The following is a 21,467-nucleotide window of genomic DNA, read 5'->3' as shown; positions in this document are numbered from 1 at the left end:
ACAAAAAAATGAGCTTTTCTTTAAAAAACAAGGACATTTCTAAGTGACCCCAAACTTTTGAACTGTAGTGTACATCCACACTTACACATATGTAACCTGTGTCAAGTCATATAGCTTTATGTTATTTATCTTTTGTTCATTCTCACTTAACATTTCAAACTGAATGTCATTGATACTAAGTTCACTTGTGTTCTGGGATATTCCCTTTCAGTGTCATGACAGTGTGCATTATCCATATTCAATTGACTGGGGCAGGGAAGATGGTCCCTTACCATTACAGGAACATATTGAATGTGTCAGGAGAGAGAGACCTGGTTAAGTTCAGTAACACATTCATTTATGAAGGATAAATTGCACAAATGTAATTATTGATGATTGTCCACTAATGAGGTTGACATGAAGCTATGTTTGTTACCCTATGTATGTCTATAGTGGTGAGTCAGGGGGAAATGGGGGTGCTGATGCAAAAATAATGTTTTCCAAGACCTTCCACAGATTGCCCAAATTCATGGTCAATTACCTATTTCAAAGGTTCCAGGCAACCCAAAACAATGTTTGCCATTGGTGATTGTAAAAAGACACACACACACACACTGAGACCAAGTCAAATTCCAAAGAACAGGGCCCATAAGGACAAGCAGATGACACACCATGGAATGTCTGCTTTTTCCTAAACATGCATAAACACACACACACACACACACACACACACACACACACACACACACACACACACACACACACACACACACACACACACACACACACACACACACACACACACACACACACACACACACACACATGAGAACATCTCTTCCTTCAGCATCCAGGATGGTTAACGGGTAATAAAATTGAGGACAGGAGACAGGCTTTAAAAAGAGTTTTCAAATGGAAAATGGAAACAATACAACCGACAGTAATTTTGGACATAACATATACATGAAGAGTGCACAACATTAAACTGAATAAACAAATGCATGGATGTAAATTACAGGCCAGAGCTCTTGAACCGACCACCCCAACCCCCTGAATGAACAGAATGGCCAAACTTGTAGACCAGAGGCCATGTCCAGGAACACCTGGTGCCAACAGGCCATGAGGCTGAGTTCAAGAAGAAGACAAGGATATGAGAACTAACATTCTGGTCATGGTAAGTGTTGTTTGATCCCGTTCGTAATATAGGTAAATGCTCGTTCCATGTTCAACCAACCTCTAGCTTGGCCTGCAGAATATACTTCTCATCACTCCGTTCTGAGGCTGCAGTCTAGCTGTGTGTGGTTGGCTTCCTGCCCAATACAATAATGTCGCCAGTTAGTGCCTTTCCGAGCTGACCACCTACTGGTGTTAGACCCCCTTAACCATTCCCTCAGATCAATACAACAACACAGCTGCTTAGACTACAGACAAATTGGCAGAACTCGAAAAAAAGGTTATATCAAGAATCGTAAAGGGTCATTGGCTGTCCCCGTAGGTGAATCCTTTGTTGAACCCTGTTGGGTTCCATGTCAAACCCTCTGAAAATGGTTCAACATGGAACCCAAAAGGGTCTTACCTGGAACCAAAAGGGTTCTCCTATGGGGACAGCTGAAGAACCCTTTTGGAACCCTTTTATCTAAGAGTGTAACTGTGGGCTGGAGTGAAGGCTATGGAAGCAAATCCTACTTTGTTGAAAATGTCAGTACTACCCAGAACCCCTGTTAGAAGCAAACTGGTAAGGACGTTGTTTTTGTAGGCTTGCTGGTGAACACTTGATTCAAATATTGGTTGACTGACTCACAGAATCCTAACTCGTGATACAAGAGCATAACTCTGTCTTCGACAACATTCTGTGATTTGCGTGAAAGTTAGAATGACTTATTGCTTGGACAGAACTGAACAGTCACATGAAGAACTTAGAATCTCCAATCTTCACCCCTCCTCTCCCCTCCTCTCCCTCCCTCCTCTCTACAGAGATCCCCATTTGTGTGTAAACACTCAAAACACAAAACAAAACTACAGGGAAAAAGTATCATTCTAAAAAGAAAGAGTACAATTTCATTGTATGCCTTTATAAATCTATTGATTTCATCCCAACCTACTCTCAACTCTTTAAAAATAACCATTCTTTGGGTTTACCCTAATCAACAACCTAACCAATTGAGATGGCGAGAAGACATCTGCATAGGTTTGCTTAGGTGCTTGAGATATGACGTCCAATACACACACAGAGGTCAGAGGACCGTGTCAGTCTCGCGCCATGAGGCTTCAGATGCATCACATTTATCTGCACACACTCTACAAATATGGAGTCACGGATTCTGTTTGACTGGCCTGAATGGAAGCCCAAAAGCTAGGAAATAAAGTGTCCACTATCATAAGCTTCGAAGCAATGGGAATGGCAGTAGACTGTCTATATTACTGTGATACTATAACTAAAGCACTCTGTAGGCCATGTCAATAGGTTTTCCTGTGGAACTCGATTGGTGGTAGCTGACTGAGTAGGTTACTTTGTGTTCCAATGAATGGTCATTTGACAGTTAACTATAGCACAATATGGATGCCTTTGACTTGCCAAAGTTAGGCACTGCAGACGTATTGAGAGACCATTTTGACTTCCCCTTTCTCAACCTAGACTAATGTAAACAGTTGTGAGGATTTGGTCAGCTAGGAGGAAGATACATGGCCATTGTACAGACAATGTTTGAAAATACAGTTTTCTTATCACTTTCTGTATGTCAAATGTATGCTAAATGTGACATTCTAACTGTAGAAGTCCACCTGGATAGAGGCTGCAACTAACGACAGCTGCCTAGAGGTTTATTTAGATGCCAGAGACTGACAAGAGGCCTGTGTAGAAATGTCCATGGACCTGAGATAGACCCATACTCACTTTGACTGGTTTCGATACATTCAGTGCTTGGTAAATGTAAGTGTCACTTTGTCATGCCGTGGTTGCTCAGTCAGTATTAAGTATGATCTCAGGTAAACTTATGATCGATATACAGAAAGACAAGTGATATGATTTACTGTGGCTTGATCTGGACATTTACACTTCTGTCTTATTTTTGTGAATGCAAAAGTTCTGTGATTTTGGTGTGTTGTGTTAGAGCTACCTTTAACTATTAACCAATGCATTGGCATGATCATAATTGTGAAGTTCATACCAATTGAATGAAATCCATCTATTGGACTGTATTGATTGGGAATAAGGCCTCTTTGTAAATCCCTGAACACATGAATAAACCTGAGAACATGTCTGAGTTAGCTGTAACAATGCTGCTTCCCACCCAGAGGCTGGTCCTTCTCCTTCTCGCCCTTACCCAGATCCCTGCCCCACCGTTCCAATCCCTCCACTCCAAGGCCTTGGTGAGTCCCATATTGAACACCCTCTCCCCAGACTCCTTGGCCTGTGACAGCACACAGGAGTCAGCCCTACTGTATGCATACAGTCCCAGTCGGGAGTTTTGGCAGTGGGGTAAAGATGCTGGGAGGCACTACTGGGGAATTGACCTCTTTGGAGGTAATATATGTAACCCTGATCATGTAAGCCCAATGGGTGTTTATGGGATTGTAGCCAAGGCCTCTGGGGGTGTCATACAGTGCTACCTGTTCAAGGGTCTGTAAGGAAGGGCGTGATGGGACAGATAAAGTGCAAATGACCTCTGAACCTCTTTAGCCTACCCTTTGTCTTTGGCTTTACCTTTACTCTTTCTCCATCTCTTTTTCTTGTTCTTTTCTCTCGTGTTCACTTGGGCCAGTCCAGAGGCAATCAGTTCTTTTTGAAGAAGGAAAAGAGCCTCTTGTCTCCATCGGAGAGACGACTGGCTCGTCTGGAGGACTGGCCGGAGGGGCCCCCGCGACCCCCAGAGGGCCCAGCGAGGGTATAGGGGGTCACCCTCCACTCCTCCTGGTGCTTTTCCATAAGCTGTTGATCAATCATACTGTGCATATCATCCTAAGAGAGAGAAAGACAGAATGAATGAGTGACAGAGAGAGAGAGGGTGAGCACAGTAGTGATAGATAGGTAAAATGAATGTGAGTGGATGTTAAAGAGCACAGGGGGTTTTAGAGAAGAGAAACAGGAGGCAGGAGGATGACAGATTGGCATGGAAGTGGGTGGTTTTGGAAGTGGGTATTTTTGGGTGATCAAATGGCTTAGAATGGGTGAGCGCATTTCTGTTGAGTCAGCAGGCCATGGCATGGAATGGCTCAGCGTGGCATGGAAGAGTCGCACAGGACAGAACCAGGGTGAGATGGCACACCTCACCTCTAATGCAGAAGGGGGGGGTACCACAGGGGAGAAAGGGTGGTACGGAAGCTGAGAAAGGCCACTAGATCAGAAACCACAAGAGCCACACAGTAAAGAGCCCTGAGGAGGCAAACTGCAGCCAGGGAAAGAGAGAGGAAAGAGCTGCTAGTTACGGGTGAGGGAGGGAAGGGAAAGTCATATACTGAGTCCTCAATTTAGTTAGCTAGCTACTAGCCCAACTTGCTTAATTGTTTGCTGTATGTTCAATGAAAACCCAAGGTTGAAACTCATTGAGGAGTGAATTAGTACTTCAGACACTTGTGTAATTTGGCAACTCAGGGTACGTACAGTATCGTACATGTTAACACATACACACGCTTTGGAAAGTGGAAAGTTAGAGGAGAGGACAGGATGTGGTGGGGAAAAGATCACCATATACACATTTTCAACTAAACCTACAACTGTAAATTTCAGTCCACTAGTATACTCGTATTTAATGAATAAATACAGTACACATTAAGAATGGTAATTGCTGTGTGAATGTAATCATTCATACGTTTTGTCATTCGTACACATATGAGCTGTCAGATACACATCCATATGGTATCTGTTACTTTATCTATCAGTTTGACAGTCTATTCAGTTTGACAGTCCATTCAGTTTGACAGTCCATTCAGTTTGACAGTCCATTCAGTTTGACAGTCCATTCAGTAACAACCAGAGGACAACAATGGAAATAAGTCAGCAGACAACCATGGAAATAAGTCAGCGGACATCAATGGAAATAAGTCAGCGGACAACCATGGAAAGAAGTCAGCGGACAACAATGGTAATAAGTCAGCGGACATCAATGGAAATAAGTCAGCGGACAACCATGGAAATAAGTCAGTGGACATCAATGGAAATAAGTCAGCGGACAACAATGGAAATAAGTCAGCGGACAACAATGGAAAGAAGTCAGCGGACAACAATGGAAATAAGTCAGCGGACTACAATGGAAATAAGTCAGCGGACAACAATGGAAAGAAGTCAGCGGACAACCATGGAAATAAGTCAGTGGACATCAATGGAAATAAGTCAGCGGACAACCATGGAAAGAAGTCAGCGGACAACCATGGAAATAAGTCAGCGGACAACAATGGAAAGAAGTCAGCGGACAATAATGGAAATAAGTCAGCGGACTACAATGGAAATAAGTCAGCGGACTACAATGGAAATAAGTTGTTCAACTTTATTGTGTTATCCTCCATTATTTTAAATACAGTGTATCCACATGTGTGGTTGAATTGTGTTTTAAATAATCCAAAAATTCAAATGAAATAACTCATACTATGAGTGGTCTAGTGTGCCCCCTCATGATCCCTGACCTCTGACCCACCTGCCAGGCCTCCAGCTGCTGTGATAGGTTCAGCTTCTGCTGGATGGCATCCAGGAGCTGGCTGTTCAGAGACATGATATCTATCTTACACTTGGCCAGCTCCATCTCCACCGCTTTCTTCCTGTTAGGCAGACAGACACACAGCTTAGAGACAGACAACACCTCTCTAGTTTCTATGCTCTCATTATGCTGAATGAGAGCTTATGACTGGCCTGCTGATTCGGGAGATGACTGTAAAACCACTCATTGTTGTTATATGCTTGCCTATTACATACAGGATAAACATACAATGTAGTTGTGCCCCAAAAATGTGCTATGTTTTATGGTCTTACTTGGAAATAGCGTCATCTCGGTCTCGTATAGCACTTTGGAGCTGTTCACTGGGGTCTCGTGCTTCAGACATGGCCCTTATACGCTCACTCTCCTCCTGTACAGAGCACATCTCCACAGAGAGCATCGCCATCTTCAGGACAGGGGAGGAATGACATAGGAGACACTCATCAGACACATTGTCAACCTCGTGAGTAAGAAATTTAATCTGTGTCTATCTTGAATAACAAAGCTGTGTTGAAGTGATCTTGTTGGAGAACAACAGTGATGATCAAGCTCTGTGTGCAGTAGTACCTGATTATGGAGTTGTAGAACCTCTTCTTGGCTGTTCCGTGTTCTATCCTGCTCTGCTTGGTGCAGCTCTCTCACTCCTCTCAGCTCTTCCCCAAGCTTTCGAACCTGGTCTTCCAGAGCCTCCTCGTCACTACGGCGAGAACCCTGCTCACACACAACCACAACACACATAGACTCTTTATATTGTGAATTCAGGTCAAACTCAACTCAATTCATCTGGAGTTGTTTTGAGTGTGTACTGAATATCGCACACTCTTTATTGGATATATGGAGGAACTAAATATCTGTATGGTATATCTGGTCAGTATTTTCATATGTACAGTACCAGTCAAAAGTTTGGACACACCTACTCATTGTTTTAACCATGTTATGAGGCTATACAGTGTTTGTTTACATTTACAATGTTTACAAACACTGGAGAATGCTGGAATGCTTTTCCAACAGTCTTGAAGGAGTTCCCACATATGCTGAGCACTTGTTGGCTGCTTTTCCTTCACTCTGCAGTCCAACTCATCCCAAACCAGAATGCTGTGGTAGCCATCCTGGTTAAGTGTGCCTTGAATTCTAAATAAATCACCAGCAAAGCACCCCCACACCATCACACCTTCTCCTCCATGCTTCACGGTGGGAACCACACATGCAGAGATCATCCGTTCACTTACTCTGCGTCTCACAAAGACCTGGCGGTTGGAACCAATAATCTCACATTTGGACTCATCAGACCAAAGGACAGATTTCCACAGGTCTAATGTCCATTGCTCGTGTTTCTTGGCCCAAGCAAGTCTCTTCTTCTTATTGGTAGTGGTTTCTTTGCAGCAATTCGACCATGAAGGCCTGATTCACGCAGTCTCCTCTGAACAGTTGATGTTGAGATGTGTCTGTTACTTGAACTCTGTGAGGTGCAATCTGAGGTGCAGTTAATTGCCGATTTCTGAGGCTGGTAACTCTAATGAACTTATCCTCTGCAGCAGAGGTAACTCTGGGTCTTCCTTTCCTGTGGCGGTCCTCATAAGAGCCAGTTTCATCATACTGCTTGATGGTTTTTGCGACTGCACAAACTTTTCTGAATTGACTGACCTTCATGTCTTAAAGTAATGATGGACTTTTGGTCATTTCTCTTTGCTTATTTGACCTGTTCTTGCCATAATATGGACTTGGTCTTTTACCAAATAGGGCTATCTTCTGTATACCCCCCCCCCTACCTTGTCACGACACAACTGATTGGCTCAAACGCATTCAAAAGGAAAGAAATTCCACAAATTAACTTTTAACAAGGCACGTCTGTTAATTGAAATGCATTTCAGGTGACTACCTCATGAAGTTGGTTGAGTGAATGCCAAGAGTGTGCAAAGCTGTCATCAAGGCAGAGGGTGGCTACTTTGAAACATCTCAAATATAAAATGTGTTATTTCATAGTTTTGATGTCTTCACTATTATTCTACAATGTATATCTGTGTGTGACGGTCAGTACCGTGGACTCGTTTCCGTCTAGCAGGTTCTGTGTGAGTCTGCGTAGCTCCAGTAGACTGGCATGCAAGCTCCCCATGGGAACGTCCTTGGCTGAGTATGCCTCTGAGGACTCGTCCATGGAGGAGTCTGTGGACAGGGCTGAGTCTGTGATGTCGTTGCCCCGCAGGTGGGAGACGAGCGAGCGCACCTGGCAGTAGGCCTCCCACAGCTGGAGACGCAGCTAGAGACAATGAGGGAGAGCAGCTTAGAAAAGACTGTTTATAATACACTATGAATCACTGATATCATATCTAGGACTATCTCACAAAGCAGGGTGTGTGTGTGTGTGTGTGTGTGTGTGTGTCTGTGCTTGTGCATGCATGTACCTGCTCCCTCTCCTGTTCCTGCTCCTCTTGCTCCATGCTCTGTTCTATCTCACAGAGTAGGCTGGCAGGGTGTGGGCTGAGGCCTTGTAGACTTCTCTCCTCTGTGAGCTCCTCAAAACGGGCACTCAGATGTCTGTGGGACACCCGGACCTCCTGGAGCTCCAGGTGGCTCTGTCGTAACTGGACACACGTAGCAATACAGTGACAACAAACCGTAGACAACACAGTGGTCAACACTGTGGTCAACACAGTAGTCAACACAGTAGTCAACACAGTGGTCAACACAGTGGTCAACACAGTGGTCAACACAGAGCACTGATACCATACAGATCAACATAACACACTCGGACACACACACCTACAGAAAATGTCTATAAACCCATATACACGTTCACGCATAATACAGGAATATTATGGCACTGTACAAAGAGTGAAAGAGATCGTACCTGTAAGTCCTTCTCGTGGTGATGTTTCTCCAGCACTAGCGTTCTTTCCCTCAGGTCGTCAACAGTGTTCTGAAGTAGCTCGTTTTCCTCTAGCACAGCGTTAACCCGACGCTCCAGCTCTCTCTTACGCTCCGACAGCATCTTAATCTGACAAGATACACAACACCAATAGCCAAGTTACACATTGTGCTATGAGAACCTAGGACAGTGAAGATTTTGTTTTGTTCTGGTAGCTATCTGCACTCAGTGTTAGCCTCTATAAATCTGTTTCTCTCCTGACTGACTCTTAGGATTAAAAATGTTCCAGAAGATTAAAGTACTCCCCCTGGTCCAACAATGTTTGTTGCCTAGCATAGGCGTAGGAGGTTTCTGCCACCCTCATTTACAGGAATGTCTCCGTGGTAAAGCTGATAGTCCAAATGGACCCGATAACATTTTATTCCTTCATCAGTCTATAAAGTGGCCTCGGACTGAAGGCTAACATTGCACAAACACTGCACATTTCTAGTGATACAATGAGAGTTGTTTGTAATATGTTCGGTGGCAGCCTGAGCAGCTTAATCCATTAAACAAACGTCAGTTCTTGTTCTTCCTCATTATCCCCCGTCCATGCTTTGGCCTACATCTGGTAACCTACTTTACAGCGCAGTATGTGGACTTCTTTGCCACCATGTGGACTTCTTTGTAGAAAGAAGATTCATGTTCCTCGTGTGCCCTTCAGATATTTTGGTTGACATTGCTGTGATTTTCTCTGTCTAGCAGTACTGTAACATATCCATCCTTGTCACTTTAAATGAAGAAAACCTGTTGCAACCCCGGGAACACCCAGACATTGCAGTATATCTGAGCTAAATATAGAGTGGTAGATTTTCCCCTCAATTACAGTGCAGTCTCTGCAGTAAGGGTTACTCCTCTCCAATAAGACCTACTTTTAAAGAGGCGGCTGAGAGGTATAATATATCTGTAATGTTATCATTCTATGAGCCTAAGCTAGATGGCTGACATTACACACTACTGATATGACTGTGTATTCTCCTGATAAATGTTTCACAGACAGAAAGATACAGTATCTCATGCTCCATAGCAGTACAGTGGGACATGTACACACATGCGACATGCAGCATGCAGACAAACCAATATAACCACTCACTTCTAGCCCTTGCTGCTCCAGTCAAGAGGAAGGAGTCAGTCACGGTATTAGAGGAGGGGAACAGGGAGAAATGTAATGATTGATAGAAAAGGAGAAAAAACTGATTGGGCAATATTTGTTAACTTGTTTTTTTTTAACCTTTATTAGGTTCTCTAGTCTCACCTCAGCCTGTAGGCTCTCTAGTCTGACCTCAGCCTGTAGGCTCTCTAGTCTGACCTCAGCCTGTAGGCTCTCTAGTCTGACCTCAGCCTGTAGGCTCTCTAGTCTGACCTCAGCCTGTAGGCTCTCTAGTCTCACCTCAGCCTGTAGGCTCTCTAGTCTGACCTCAGCCTGTAGGCTCTCTCGTCTCACCTCAGCCTGTAGGCTCTCTCGTCTGACCTCAGCCTGTAGGCTCTCTAGTCTCACCTCAGCCTGTAGGCTCTCTAGACTGACCTCAGCCTGTAGGCTCTCTAGTCCCTCAGCCTGTAGGCTCTCTAGTCTGACCTCAGCCTGTAGGCTCTCTAGTCTCACCTCAGCCTGTAGGCTCTCTAGTCTGACCTCAGCCTGTAGGCTCTCTAGTCTGACCTCAGCCTGTAGGCTCTCTAGTCTCACCTCAGCCTGTAGGCTCTCTAGTCTGACCTCAGCCTGTAGGCTCTCTAGTCTCACCTCAGCCTGTAGGCTCTCTAGTCTCACCTCAGCCTGTAGGCTCTCTAGTCTGACTTCAGCCTGTAGGCTCTCTAGTCTGACCTCAGCCTGTAGGCTCTCTCGTGTCACCTCAGCCTGTAGGCTCTCTAGTCTGACTTCAGCCTGTAGGCTCTCTCGTCTCACCTCAGCCTGTAGGCTCTCTCGTGTCACCTCAGCCTGTAGGCTCTCTAGTCTGACCTCAGCCTGTAGGCTCTCTCGTCTCACCTCAGCCTGTAGGCTCTCTAGTCTGACCTCAGCCTGTAGGCTCTCTCGTCTCACCTCAGCCTGTAGGCTCTCTAGTCTCACCTCAGCCTGTAGACTCTCTAGTCTCACCTCAGCCTGTAGGCTCTCTAGTCTCACCTCAACCTGTAGGCTCTCTAGTCTCACCTCAGCCTGTAGGCTCTCTAGTCGTGTCATATGCTGGTTGGTAGAGATGCTCTTCTCTCTGAAGTCGTCCCGTAATGAGTGGACCTGAGTGGACAGCTGCCTCTCCACATCTGTAGCCTGGAGACACACAAACACACCCCAGACACAGAGCGTGAGCACAAATACATTAACAAATAATTGTATAACATGTTATTCATAGAATCCAATACAACTTGCCTCAGGGGCAATTAAGAAAGGCATTACTAGTTGACAAATATCAACATCTTCCACATGTAATACAAGGTCCATAACGGTAGGGTTGTAAAGTCATAATTCAGAACAGTTCAGTACTCTCACAACAACACATCCTCACTCCACTCACATACTTCACATTGTACCATGTTGAGAAACGTTCTGAGTCAGTACCCAACACGGTAATGCTTGGAGTGGTATTTGATTTGACACACTGTTACCTCTGAGTCACCACAGTGTTCCTGTAACTGGTATCCAGCTGCACAGCAGAACTGTTCCTGTAAAAGCACAGGTTTGAGTAACTCAACCTTTAACATCTGGAATGTTCCATTTAGACCTTGGTCCCTGCTACCCCCTTCCCTGGCCGAGCTCTTTGGACTGTTCTGATCAGCAACCCACTGCCTACCGGTCGCGTGCAGATCACAAAGCCAGACCAACAGAACCTCATTAGCATAAGTGAGGCTGCACTCAGGAAGCCCAGACTCTAATGATCATCATCACTGCCATGGCAACAGATGGTGGAATCCTTGATACCCTTCACTTACTCCTCTCCAGCCTCTGCACTGAGGAGAAATATAATTGCCATATACAAAGCAATTATTGATTTATTCACTGGAGGCAAATTTAACTGAGCAGGTCGATGTCAAGAAAGATAAAGCCCTGGCTTACTGAGAATATAGAGATGTGATATACTGTCTGTACACCTCTGACTACAGTATTCCCCCATAATCATGACACTTTGATATCTAATAGATCTCTGTCTTCATTAGAAATTCCACAAAACATTAATCCAACAGGCTGATTCCTGTCAACAATAATTTACATTTTAGTCATTTAGACGAGTCATTTATCGAGAGCGACTTACATGAGCAATTAGGATTAAGTGCATTGTTCCTGGGTACATTGGCAGATTTGTCACCTAGTTGCCTCAGAGATTCAAACCAGCAACTGTTACGGGCACTCTTAACAGCTAACCTGCCGCCCCCCGTTCAAACAAACAATCAAAGGTCAGCTGTATACCAGCTCTGACAAATAACAACCAGGTGGAATCATATCTCTACATCTGTTTGCTACTGATACTCTATATCCGGGGCAGATGTTTGATATGTTTGCCTCTAGGTGGCAGTCCGATGTTTGTAGGATCTTTCAGTCAGCGGTTGAATTGTTGGCGACCGTGAGGACTGGTGACGCCTTCGTGAGTAGTGACTGCATGGGACAGGTAAGAACAGGAAGCCACAGCCACTCTCTAATGCTCTATCCTTGTTTTAGACCTACAGGTATAATGCAATTGGACAGAGCTCTCCATCCATCTGTTTGTCTGTCTGAGTACAAAACAGAGTTGGCTTTTCTACTACAGTCTGATGTAAGTGAGTTAGAGATTAAGTTGAGATTTATGGTTTCCCCACTGAACATCTGTTGGTGATTCGTGGAACTAGCATGGCATATTGTGTAATAATACAAGGCTTATACTCATAAATCTGCACTACACCCTGCTTTTTGGAAAGCTTTTATAGGTGAGGAAAAATTAGTGTGTTCCATTCACACTTGAATGCACTTGTGTCCTTAAGTAATTTAGAGAGGGGTTGTAATTTGTATGTATTCTGTGTTGGAGATTAAGGGAAGAACAACCTGAAAACTCAAATCTGTGCTGTGTCATAACACTGTTTGGTCAGTGCACTATGCTTACAAAAATAAGAAAACGTTTGTTGTGGCACTCCTACAAGTATTCTACTTCTATGTACCCCTTTTTCATAATGGCACTTTGTTGTCCCCAGTGATGCATGGGAGGAATGATATAGCCTATACCAAACGCAGAATCATAATTAGTTTGATTTATTCTTAGACATTCAAACACAGCTGCTCTACTCTGCCATTCTGAATGTGCTTCACATTCTCCTAACCAGGCCAGGAAGATGCATACAGCTCTTCATCTCTGCTAAACTGGCTGATGTATCTGTCTCCTCAGTGGAGGTCTATGCAGAGCCCAGTCACAGTGGGAATGTGACATTTGACTCAAGTGTCACACTGCGCCTGACAGATTGAGATCAGAGGAAAAACAGGATATTTCACTGTGTTGCCAGATGTACTGATATTCCTCTTAACCAGGGCAGTCCTCAGATCCCAGATCGAGCATTATCAGTGCATGGGGGAAATTGGACTACTGCAACAGAATCCAGGCCAAAAACTAGGCCTCAATATGCTGAGAGACAAGCATAAATGCTAATTCTTTCTCCAGAGTCAGGACACAAAGGTACAGTACCTTGTGCAATGTTCCCTTTATCTCCCCATTGCTGGCCTATACTTATCTATAACTGGGCTAATAACTTGCTAACTAGCAAAGAATATCAACAAATGTGCACACGCGCGGCTCTGTGCTCTGATCTGAAAAGTGCATTCACTCGCTGGTGATTGAAATACCACCAACATAATTCTACTCCGTTGCGCTTTGATTCTGCATACAACAAAATCACAAACTCCGTCTTGCAAAGTTAGATTTGGTTTGGTTTGTTGAATTTAAAGGGGGCTGATATAATGTTGATTCGATCACAGAAAAAACGTTGTTCTATATAGTGCAAACTAATGGGGCGAACTCAGTGAAGTTCAATCTCTTGCGTCTCTGCGCGGTATGGTATTTCTTCTGCGCCGCAGTCCTGGAGGAGGTGGCGCACGCGCACAGCTTTGAGGGAACATTGACCTTGTGCCAAGCCATGATCTTTCAAAGGGATAATCACAACATTCTCAAAACCCTTTAATTTACAGTAGTCTTTGATAGGAGAGGAACAATATCTTTCCTACATACAGTCCTAATCCATAGCGTCTTTAATACAAGAACATAGCAGAGTTTCTGTGGTTTCCAGTCTAATGTTTTTGCTTACAGATATGGGTGTGGAATTGAGAGGGAGTAGGCGGATCCTTAAGGGATTTACCACTTGTATCCTCTTCATTTTTAATATCAGTAATTAAATCAGTGATTTCCAATGGCTTTATCTGTTCCCTCTTTCTCTCTCTGCCCTCTCCTCAGGATGCAGAACATACTGTACAGCACAAGCTATTATACACATATGGTTGAAGATGACTTGCAAGTCCATGTGTGTACATGTCAGGTGGATCTGTGTTACAACCTGACATTGGGTTGGCTGTACAGCACATAGTGCCACAGAGAGCACATTCCCATGGTAACACATGAAATCTCACATATGACACCCAGGTTGTCATAGCAACCAGAGAGAGGGAGACAGGATTGATGGAGCTGTGTGACTAGGTGGCCATGTTTCTGGCATTTTCCTTAGTCATAGCATGCAGTGTATTAGTTTATGGATCTATATGATGCAAGTCATGCCATGCACTAAAACAATATATATAAGTCAGTCTTCCAGTTTCCCGAGTGGCGCAGTGGTCTAAGGCACTAGCATCTCAGTGCTAGAGGCGTCACTACAGACACCCTGGTTTGAATCCAGGCTGTATCACAACCGGCTGTGATTGGAAGTCCCATAGGGCAGTGTACAATTGGCCCAGCATCGTCCTGGTTTGGCTGGTGTAGGCTGTCATTGTAAATAAGAATTTGTTCTTAACTGACTTGCCTAGTTAAATAAAAGTAACACAGTTTAATGTTATCAATGAAGCTCTGAATGTCAGCACCACTGATGGCTGCAGGCAGGGAGCAGGAGCAGCAGCAGCAGGCAGGGAGCAGCAGCAGGCAGGGAGCAGTAGCAGAGAGCAGTAGCAGCAGGCAGGGAGCAGGAGCGGCAGGGAGCAGGCAGAGAGCAACAGCAGGCAGAGAGCAGTAGCAGCAGGCAGGAGCAGCAGGCAGGAGCAGCAGGCAGGGAGCAGGAGCAGCAGGCAGGGAGCAGCAGCAGGTGTCCTCTGTCCCTTTGCAGCCTTAGGATCCATTCTAGACCTGATGCTTCTGTTCCTCATCACAACTGATGGCCTGGAAGATGCCCAGTGTCTGTGTTGTTCACCTAGGTGTTTTATACAGTGATAGGTAGCCATGGAGCAGAGCAGAGCACAACAGAGTATTACCCATGGCCCATGGTAGCTCATTACCGTTAGTTGAGGTCTATGAGTTTATCATAGTGTAATGCAGAGCTTCAGTGTACACATACACATAGACCTAACAAAAGGCTTTAAGGGGGTCTTAGTAACCACACAGCACATTATTACTCCCATCTACACACTGGCCTTAAAATAAGCAGCTGCAATAAGGTCACTGGAGGAGCTGTGGGTGTCTGATCATCTTGGCGTAGCCAGAGATTTGGGGTTTTGATTTGATCAGTGTTATAACCTAAAAGATGTAGGCATTTGTGCTGGAGTCAGGTCTACCCCTTTCTAAATGTGTGCTGTAATGCAATTAGAGAAATGTTCCTTCCTCGCTGGTTCACTCTGATCAGATTAGGCCTCAGGGGATTGGCCAACCTCACACCACAGGCCAGCCAAGCCTACCAGACCAGCAGACACCACTGGGTTTAGGTGTGTTTTTACGTCTGTGCTTCTTTGAGTCTGTATGAGTAGTAGGTGTCTGTGTCTCTACAGTATGTGGCTGTTGAATATGTCAGTGACTTGTGTGGCTCTCATAGAATTAAGTCTAGCTCATAGAGAATGGCTCCTGTGTCCTAGTGTATTAGTGGCAGGTTTGCACTGTCCCTTAACATGAGGGTCAATGACTCACACACAGACAGGGTGACAGTTTTTAATTAGCTGTGAGTGCAGTATGGAGTAGTATTGTTGTTCTGGCTGCTGATTGAATGCATAAAAAAGGCTATTACAGAGGATTATGACCTAATCCCTTCAGTGCCGCATCTTACACACTGCATTTTACATCACTTCCTGTGGCCAGCCCCACCACACCAAGGTCATTCCTGCTGCATCCAATCAGAGACTTGGTTCCAGCATACTATTGGTTCCTCCCTCTAATCTGTTATTATGAAAGTGCATTGTTATTGTGAGTGTAATCTTCAAAGCTTTGTTTTGAGAATGGCCATTGGAAGAGCTGTCAGACACGATAGGATTCTAGCCATTCTCCAGGCACTCCACTGTCATGACTGCAGCCTGCAACAGATTACCACTTATTTCTGTCACTCCTTCACAGGGGGGTGCCTTATTTTAGACTGGAAGACAGTGGACACATGTGGCACTCATGTCATGTGTCTGAGTCTGGTCCCCAGTGAATGTGTCCAGAGTGGCCCGGTTAGAATGGAGCTTACATTATGGAATAGATCTTAAAGAATATATCTTAAATAATAGATACAAAAGAATAGATGTTAAAGAATAGATGTTAAAGAATAGATCTAAAAGAATAGATCTAAAAGAATAGATCTTAAAGAATGGATCTTAAAGAATAGATCTAAAATAATAGATCTTAAAGAATAGATCTTAAAGAATAGATCTTATAGAATAGATCTTAAAGAACCTTGGAAATGAATGTATTGCCTGTTTTGTAGTGAGCCTTGCCAGACTAAATGGTCTGTCCATAGATAAAACAGTCAGCATCCTTGTCTCTACTAATGCTGCTACAAAGAATATGTCATTACAAAGCCAAAACATTTCCTAATCCATGTCTTCGGATAGGACTACGTGCTCAAAGACACAGAGACAGACAGACAGACAGACAGACAGACAGACAGACAGACAGACAGACAGACAGACAGACAGACAGACAGACAGACAGACAGACAGACAGACAGACAGACAGACAGACAGACAGACAGACAGACAGACAGACAGACAGACAGACAGACAGACAGACAGACAGACAGACAGACAGACAGACAGACAGACAGACAGACAGACAGACAGACAGACAGACAGACAGACAGACAGACAGACAGACAGACAGACAGACAGACAGACAGACAGACAGACAGACAGACAGACAGACAGACAGACAGTAATCCTAATAAGGCTGGTGCAGTACAAGGGGGAATGATGGGGAAAGACAGAGTGAGTGCAGATGATTTAGTGCTTCTCTGGTGGCTCTACTACTGGGAGGTTTGCCAGAGTCTGGTGTGGGTTCCCGAGGAGGATGTGTACTCAGAGCTGTGGTGTAAGCAGGCCATTGCAGGGGCGGCAGGGTAGCCTAGTGGTTAGAGCGTTGGACTAGTAACCGAAATGTTGCAAGTTTGAATCCCTGAGCTGACAAGGTACAAATCTGTCGTTCTGCCCCTGAACAGGCAGTTAACCCACTGTTCCTAGGCCGTCATTGAAAATAAGAATTTGTTCTTAACTGACTTGCCAAGTAAAATAAAAGTAAAAAATTGCTTAGTAACAGAGAGATTGCCATGGCTGACTTCGTTCACTTTATTACACAGGAGGTCTCCCTGGCATCCGTCAGCAGTGAATCACGCAAGCCTGATCAATACTCTCTATAAGCACTCGTAAATCCCCCCCCATCTACACCGATTTCATATTAACCAAGGCTGCTTTTAAATCAACTGCAACTTAATTACGTACCTAGCAGGATCCATAGCAACAGACCAGTTCAGGGCCTCCTCATTGGTCAGAGACTGATGGTGGTTGACATATATTTCACTTTAATCTGATCAGAGATGGCAATGAGAGGCGAAGCAGGTCTGTATAACCCAGAGGTGCTGCTGCTGTCTCTGTATCTGTAACAGCACACAGCCAGCAGCAGCCCTGGTCAGGAGGGCTAAAAACAGCCATTGACCGCTAGCTAGCTCTCTCCCTGCTGGGCTGTGGAAGGAAGCAGCATCTGCCTGACTGCAGCTCACATCTATTCCCAGGACAGACAGCACCGCACCAAAGGCATTGTCACCAACACCCACGACACTGTCACTGGTGTCACCAGAGCACATCAGCAGGCAACACCCGCATATCTCCACATCTGAAGCTCCTCCGGCTATTAAAATTAGACTGGCCCTCTGACTGAAGTCAACACACAGCTTTCTCCATGTAACATACCCAGCCATAACATACCCAGATTAAAGGTATCAATATGTCCCTTCAACTCGCACAAAAGCATATCCCTGGCCCTCGCGTCACTGGAAAGCTAGTCTCTTTTAGAAACAGCTATGTGACGCCGTGCCTATCAGCCTCAGCCTGGTATGCTATTGGTAAAATGAGCAGCAGTAAAATAATTTCTAACAGTCTGTTGATGTAGAGTATATGGAATGAATGGAAACATGGGGTGTTTCTGTCCTGGAATGAATGTCCATTAGGAAAAATAGTTTTTTCAGATATTCATGTGATTTTTTGCTGCACCTCGACTCAAGTTGGTAGATGAGGTCTCTAGTACCTTCCTGGCTGGTGTTTCCATTAGTTTCCCTTTGGGATCTATGCCTAAAAGGAATTGACCACTCTGCTAGTCAGATTGTCAGGGCAATGCCTCCCACTTTAGTTAGGATTGAGTGATTTGAATTCGGGCTGTAGTCAATCCAGCTTCTTAGGGAAGTCTAATCAACAGTATTGCCTACGGCACTGTTGCTCACCTCCATCAATCCAGCCTGTCCATGGAGTTGAATCAATGAAAGCTTCTCCTGACACATGTCCATAACCCTTTACAAAGTGGATGTGCTCTGATTGAACATTTACCTCCTCCACTCTCCCTGTCATCCTATCATTCTTTCTCATTTTTTTGGGGGGTTCTTATCCCATCAATCATGTAGGTTATCAAAACATTTTGTTACCTAAAACATCAAATCTGTTTTAACATCTTGTAGTGACTGATCAATATGGATAGGAGGGTTGCATAAGTATTATTGCGCCTAAATCATTCTACATGATTCAGCATTTAAGAGGTGAATGTTCCACTTTCGATGACTTAGCATATATCGATCTGTATGAGAGAGAAAGAGAGAGAGAGAGAGAGAGAGAGAGAGAGAGAGAGAGAGGGAGAGAGAGAGAGATATGGGGAAAGAGATTGAAGCAGTCCATGTATGTGAATGTATGCATTCTATATGAGAACATAGTTGTACCCTCTCTAGACATGACACGGCAGACTGAGACATCCAATATTGACGCCCAGTGGTCCACAGACAGACAGACAGACCGAATGACAGGTCTACAGACAGACAAAAAGGTCCACAGACAGATAGTTATCTCCACTCACCCGGTTAAGTTGCTCCAGCAGGCGGTGGTTCTCTTCTGACAGCTCCCTCATAGCTGTGGACTTGTCACGGTCTGCCTCTCTCAGCTGGACCTGATGGCGCTCCAGCTCTCCTTGCAGCTGCTGGACATCTATCTCCAGCTCCGCCACGCGGTCCCCCCACTCCCCCTCCCTATTCTCCAACCGCCGCCGCAGCTCGTGCTTCTCCTGCTCATGATGCTGTGGGTGAGGGGAGACAAGAGACAGGGTTAGAGATGCTGGACTGGAGGGACCAGGAGGGACCAGGTTAGGCCTGAGACTAGTAGTAGTAGTAATAGACATTGGATTGTGAAAGGATAGCACAAAGCTTCTGCTCTTTTCAATCCATAGCTTTATAAAGCTGAGGCAGGGGGTGGGGATATGAGTGTGGGCTTATAATATGAGAGAACCAGGGGGTCAGGGTATGGGGGGTTGGGATGGGTGGCATGGTTGGTTACACACATGATGTAGCCCAGAGCATGTTGGGTGATCAGTCCTGAACAAAGAGGCGTGTCAGGAATAAAACATGGGTGGTAAAACAAGGTTTGTAAAAGGATAACGAACAATGTTATCTGCCCCTAAAAAGCTTTGAAATTGCTTGATGAATACTGTGCATTGGGTAATAGCGTAGTGCTGTGTTGTTAGAGATCAGGGCCCTGAGCAGATGTAGCCTACAGTAGATACAGTAGGCCATCTCCATGGGACATTAACAGGGGATTAGTCGTTGTTCCACTCCAGGCCATGTGCTGAGTGGAGTGGGGGATTTGAGATGTGATGAACAAAAGCTCTGCTGTCAGCGTGAACAAATGCAACAGACATCTATGGGGTTTCAGGGCTTTAGTGACACCCCAAGATGTTGTGAACACCTCCTCTCCACCTGTGTCAATGCTACTTGTCAGTGTCAGGTAATGACAGTTAAAGCATATAAATAAAAAGTAATTGTGAGAATTGAGTGACCTCAGTCTGCTGTTAGAGCAGTGTTTTGTGCCCAAGTGTTTTTATGAGAGAGGCATCATACTGTTATTACACTGTATGGAGATTAGCTGTAAATTGTAGACAGTCTGAAAAAACTGTTTACAATGTGACATCTGCGCAATAGCACTACAATAATGGAGGGCAGTCCTAATCAGTTGAATATGGTTACATACACTGCTTAACTCCACATGAATTTACTGAGACAAAAAGGATGGCCAAACAACTGTGAACTGAAAAACAGATCTGGAAGGACTGAATCGCGATTATACAGTATTTGGCAGTGAGTGTAAAGCTACTTACCTCTAGTTTATCGTTAAGATCTTTGTTAATTTTCTCATATTGCTTAGTCAGGTCTTGGTTACGCTCTAGCAGAGCCTTGCCTAGTTTAGCAGCTAAAACCAAGTCCTTTTCTTTTTGACGGAAGAGCGACAACAAGTCTGTATTCTGTCCAAGTACAGGCGTCTCCAATTCGGACAACTCTTCCTCCTCCTCGTCGTCCTGCTCCCCAGTAAGCATGGCTAATTCCTCTTCCAACGCCATCCCGAGGCCTCCAGAGCTGGTGTGTAGCAGCGAGTGGCCCTGAAATCCTCCCTTTTCTTGTGGGGTTTTGTTGCCCTGATCCACGGGGTGCTCCATGCAGTCGCTGTCCAGCTCAGGTGGTGCTGAAATTGCAGCCTTAGATGTGTGCAGGTCGAGGCAGGAAGATGACATCACCGCCCGACGGACAAAAAAAGAAGAGATTAGCCTACCCAATTGATTTATTCAGGTTGAACCCACTCTGTCACTGGGTCGGGCTGACCGGATCCTCTCTGTGTCGACAATATCTCCATAGATAGGGTTCCTTGGTAGGCATATATATTACAGTTATTAAAAATCACAGCAATAGCTAACCTATCTGACTCAAATTTCCCTCACACTCGGAAGACCACCTCCCCTAAACCGTACACACCAAGCTCTCGCTTTAATCCTACAAAAAGTGCCGCCTCCTCTGCAGCTGAGCTGACGACGAGCCTCTTGCTGTCTGCTGCTGGCTATCTTGGATGTAAAGATTGTCGGTCCACAGTGTGCTTTGTCCCCACATTAACCGCCCTGACGAACTCTCAATAGCAGTCGGTCTGTCCACCCGGTTGAGGCGGGGTCCCGGCTCCCCATAATTGTTGGCCACTTTACACCGGAGGCATTTTGCAGAACCTCAGGCTTCGGCAAAATATCCAAAATACACACTCGAGCAGAGCGCGGGCCCGATTGCGCCACCTCCTTTCCTCCCTGGAATGCGCGCCACACGTTGCTGACGTCAACAGCAACCTGTTACAAATAAACATCGATTGGTTGAGGATGATAACGCCATTGTTATTTAATATGATGTGTGACGTAGGTGAGTATTTCCTTCGCTTTGAGTCTACATAGTTTCATAAAGCTTTTCAACGATATAATATTACTTCAAGAACGTTCTCTCCTAGTCCTCAC

At 44.9% G+C, this 21,467-nt stretch overlaps 1 protein-coding gene across 2 annotated transcripts; it reads right to left on the bottom strand.

The window, feature by feature from the left end:
- On the bottom strand, nucleotides 1-21,252 carry LOC112248403 (BICD family-like cargo adapter 1). 2 transcript variants are annotated; one of them, XM_024417387.2, is made up of 11 exons: nucleotides 20,301-21,252; nucleotides 19,011-19,226; nucleotides 10,715-10,831; nucleotides 9,665-9,676; nucleotides 8,515-8,661; nucleotides 8,069-8,248; nucleotides 7,705-7,923; nucleotides 6,234-6,377; nucleotides 5,942-6,072; nucleotides 5,610-5,730; nucleotides 1-3,937 (listed from the first exon to the last, which is right to left on the bottom strand). In XM_024417387.2, exons 1-11 carry the CDS (start codon nucleotides 20,709-20,711, stop codon nucleotides 3,752-3,754), a joined length of 1,884 nt encoding a protein of 627 aa, XP_024273155.1. In that variant the 5' UTR covers nucleotides 20,712-21,252; the 3' UTR covers nucleotides 1-3,751. The 2 variants fall into 2 exon arrangements, with proteins under 2 accessions (XP_024273155.1, XP_024273156.1); XM_024417388.2 differs by lacking the exon at nucleotides 9,665-9,676.
- Between the last annotated feature and the right edge of the window lie 215 nt (nucleotides 21,253-21,467).

Source organism: Oncorhynchus tshawytscha, linkage group LG04 (genome assembly GCF_018296145.1).
Source record: "Oncorhynchus tshawytscha isolate Ot180627B linkage group LG04, Otsh_v2.0, whole genome shotgun sequence".
Taxonomy (NCBI): Eukaryota; Metazoa; Chordata; class Actinopteri; order Salmoniformes; family Salmonidae; genus Oncorhynchus; species Oncorhynchus tshawytscha.
This window is presented reverse-complemented; position numbering and strand designations above follow the sequence as displayed.

Coding starts and splice junctions, on each gene's coding strand:
- LOC112248403 (XM_024417387.2), bottom strand. CDS start 20,711: ATGTCATCTTCCTGCCTCGACCTGCACACATCTAAGGCTGCAATTTCA. Junction 6,378..7,704: donor TAGACGGAAACGAGTCCACG/GTACTGACCGTC, acceptor GTGTGTGAGCAG/GGTTCTCGCCGTAGTGACGA. Junction 6,073..6,233: donor TTCTACAACTCCATAATCAG/GTACTACTGCAC, acceptor CCTGTCCTGAAG/ATGGCGATGCTCTCTGTGGA.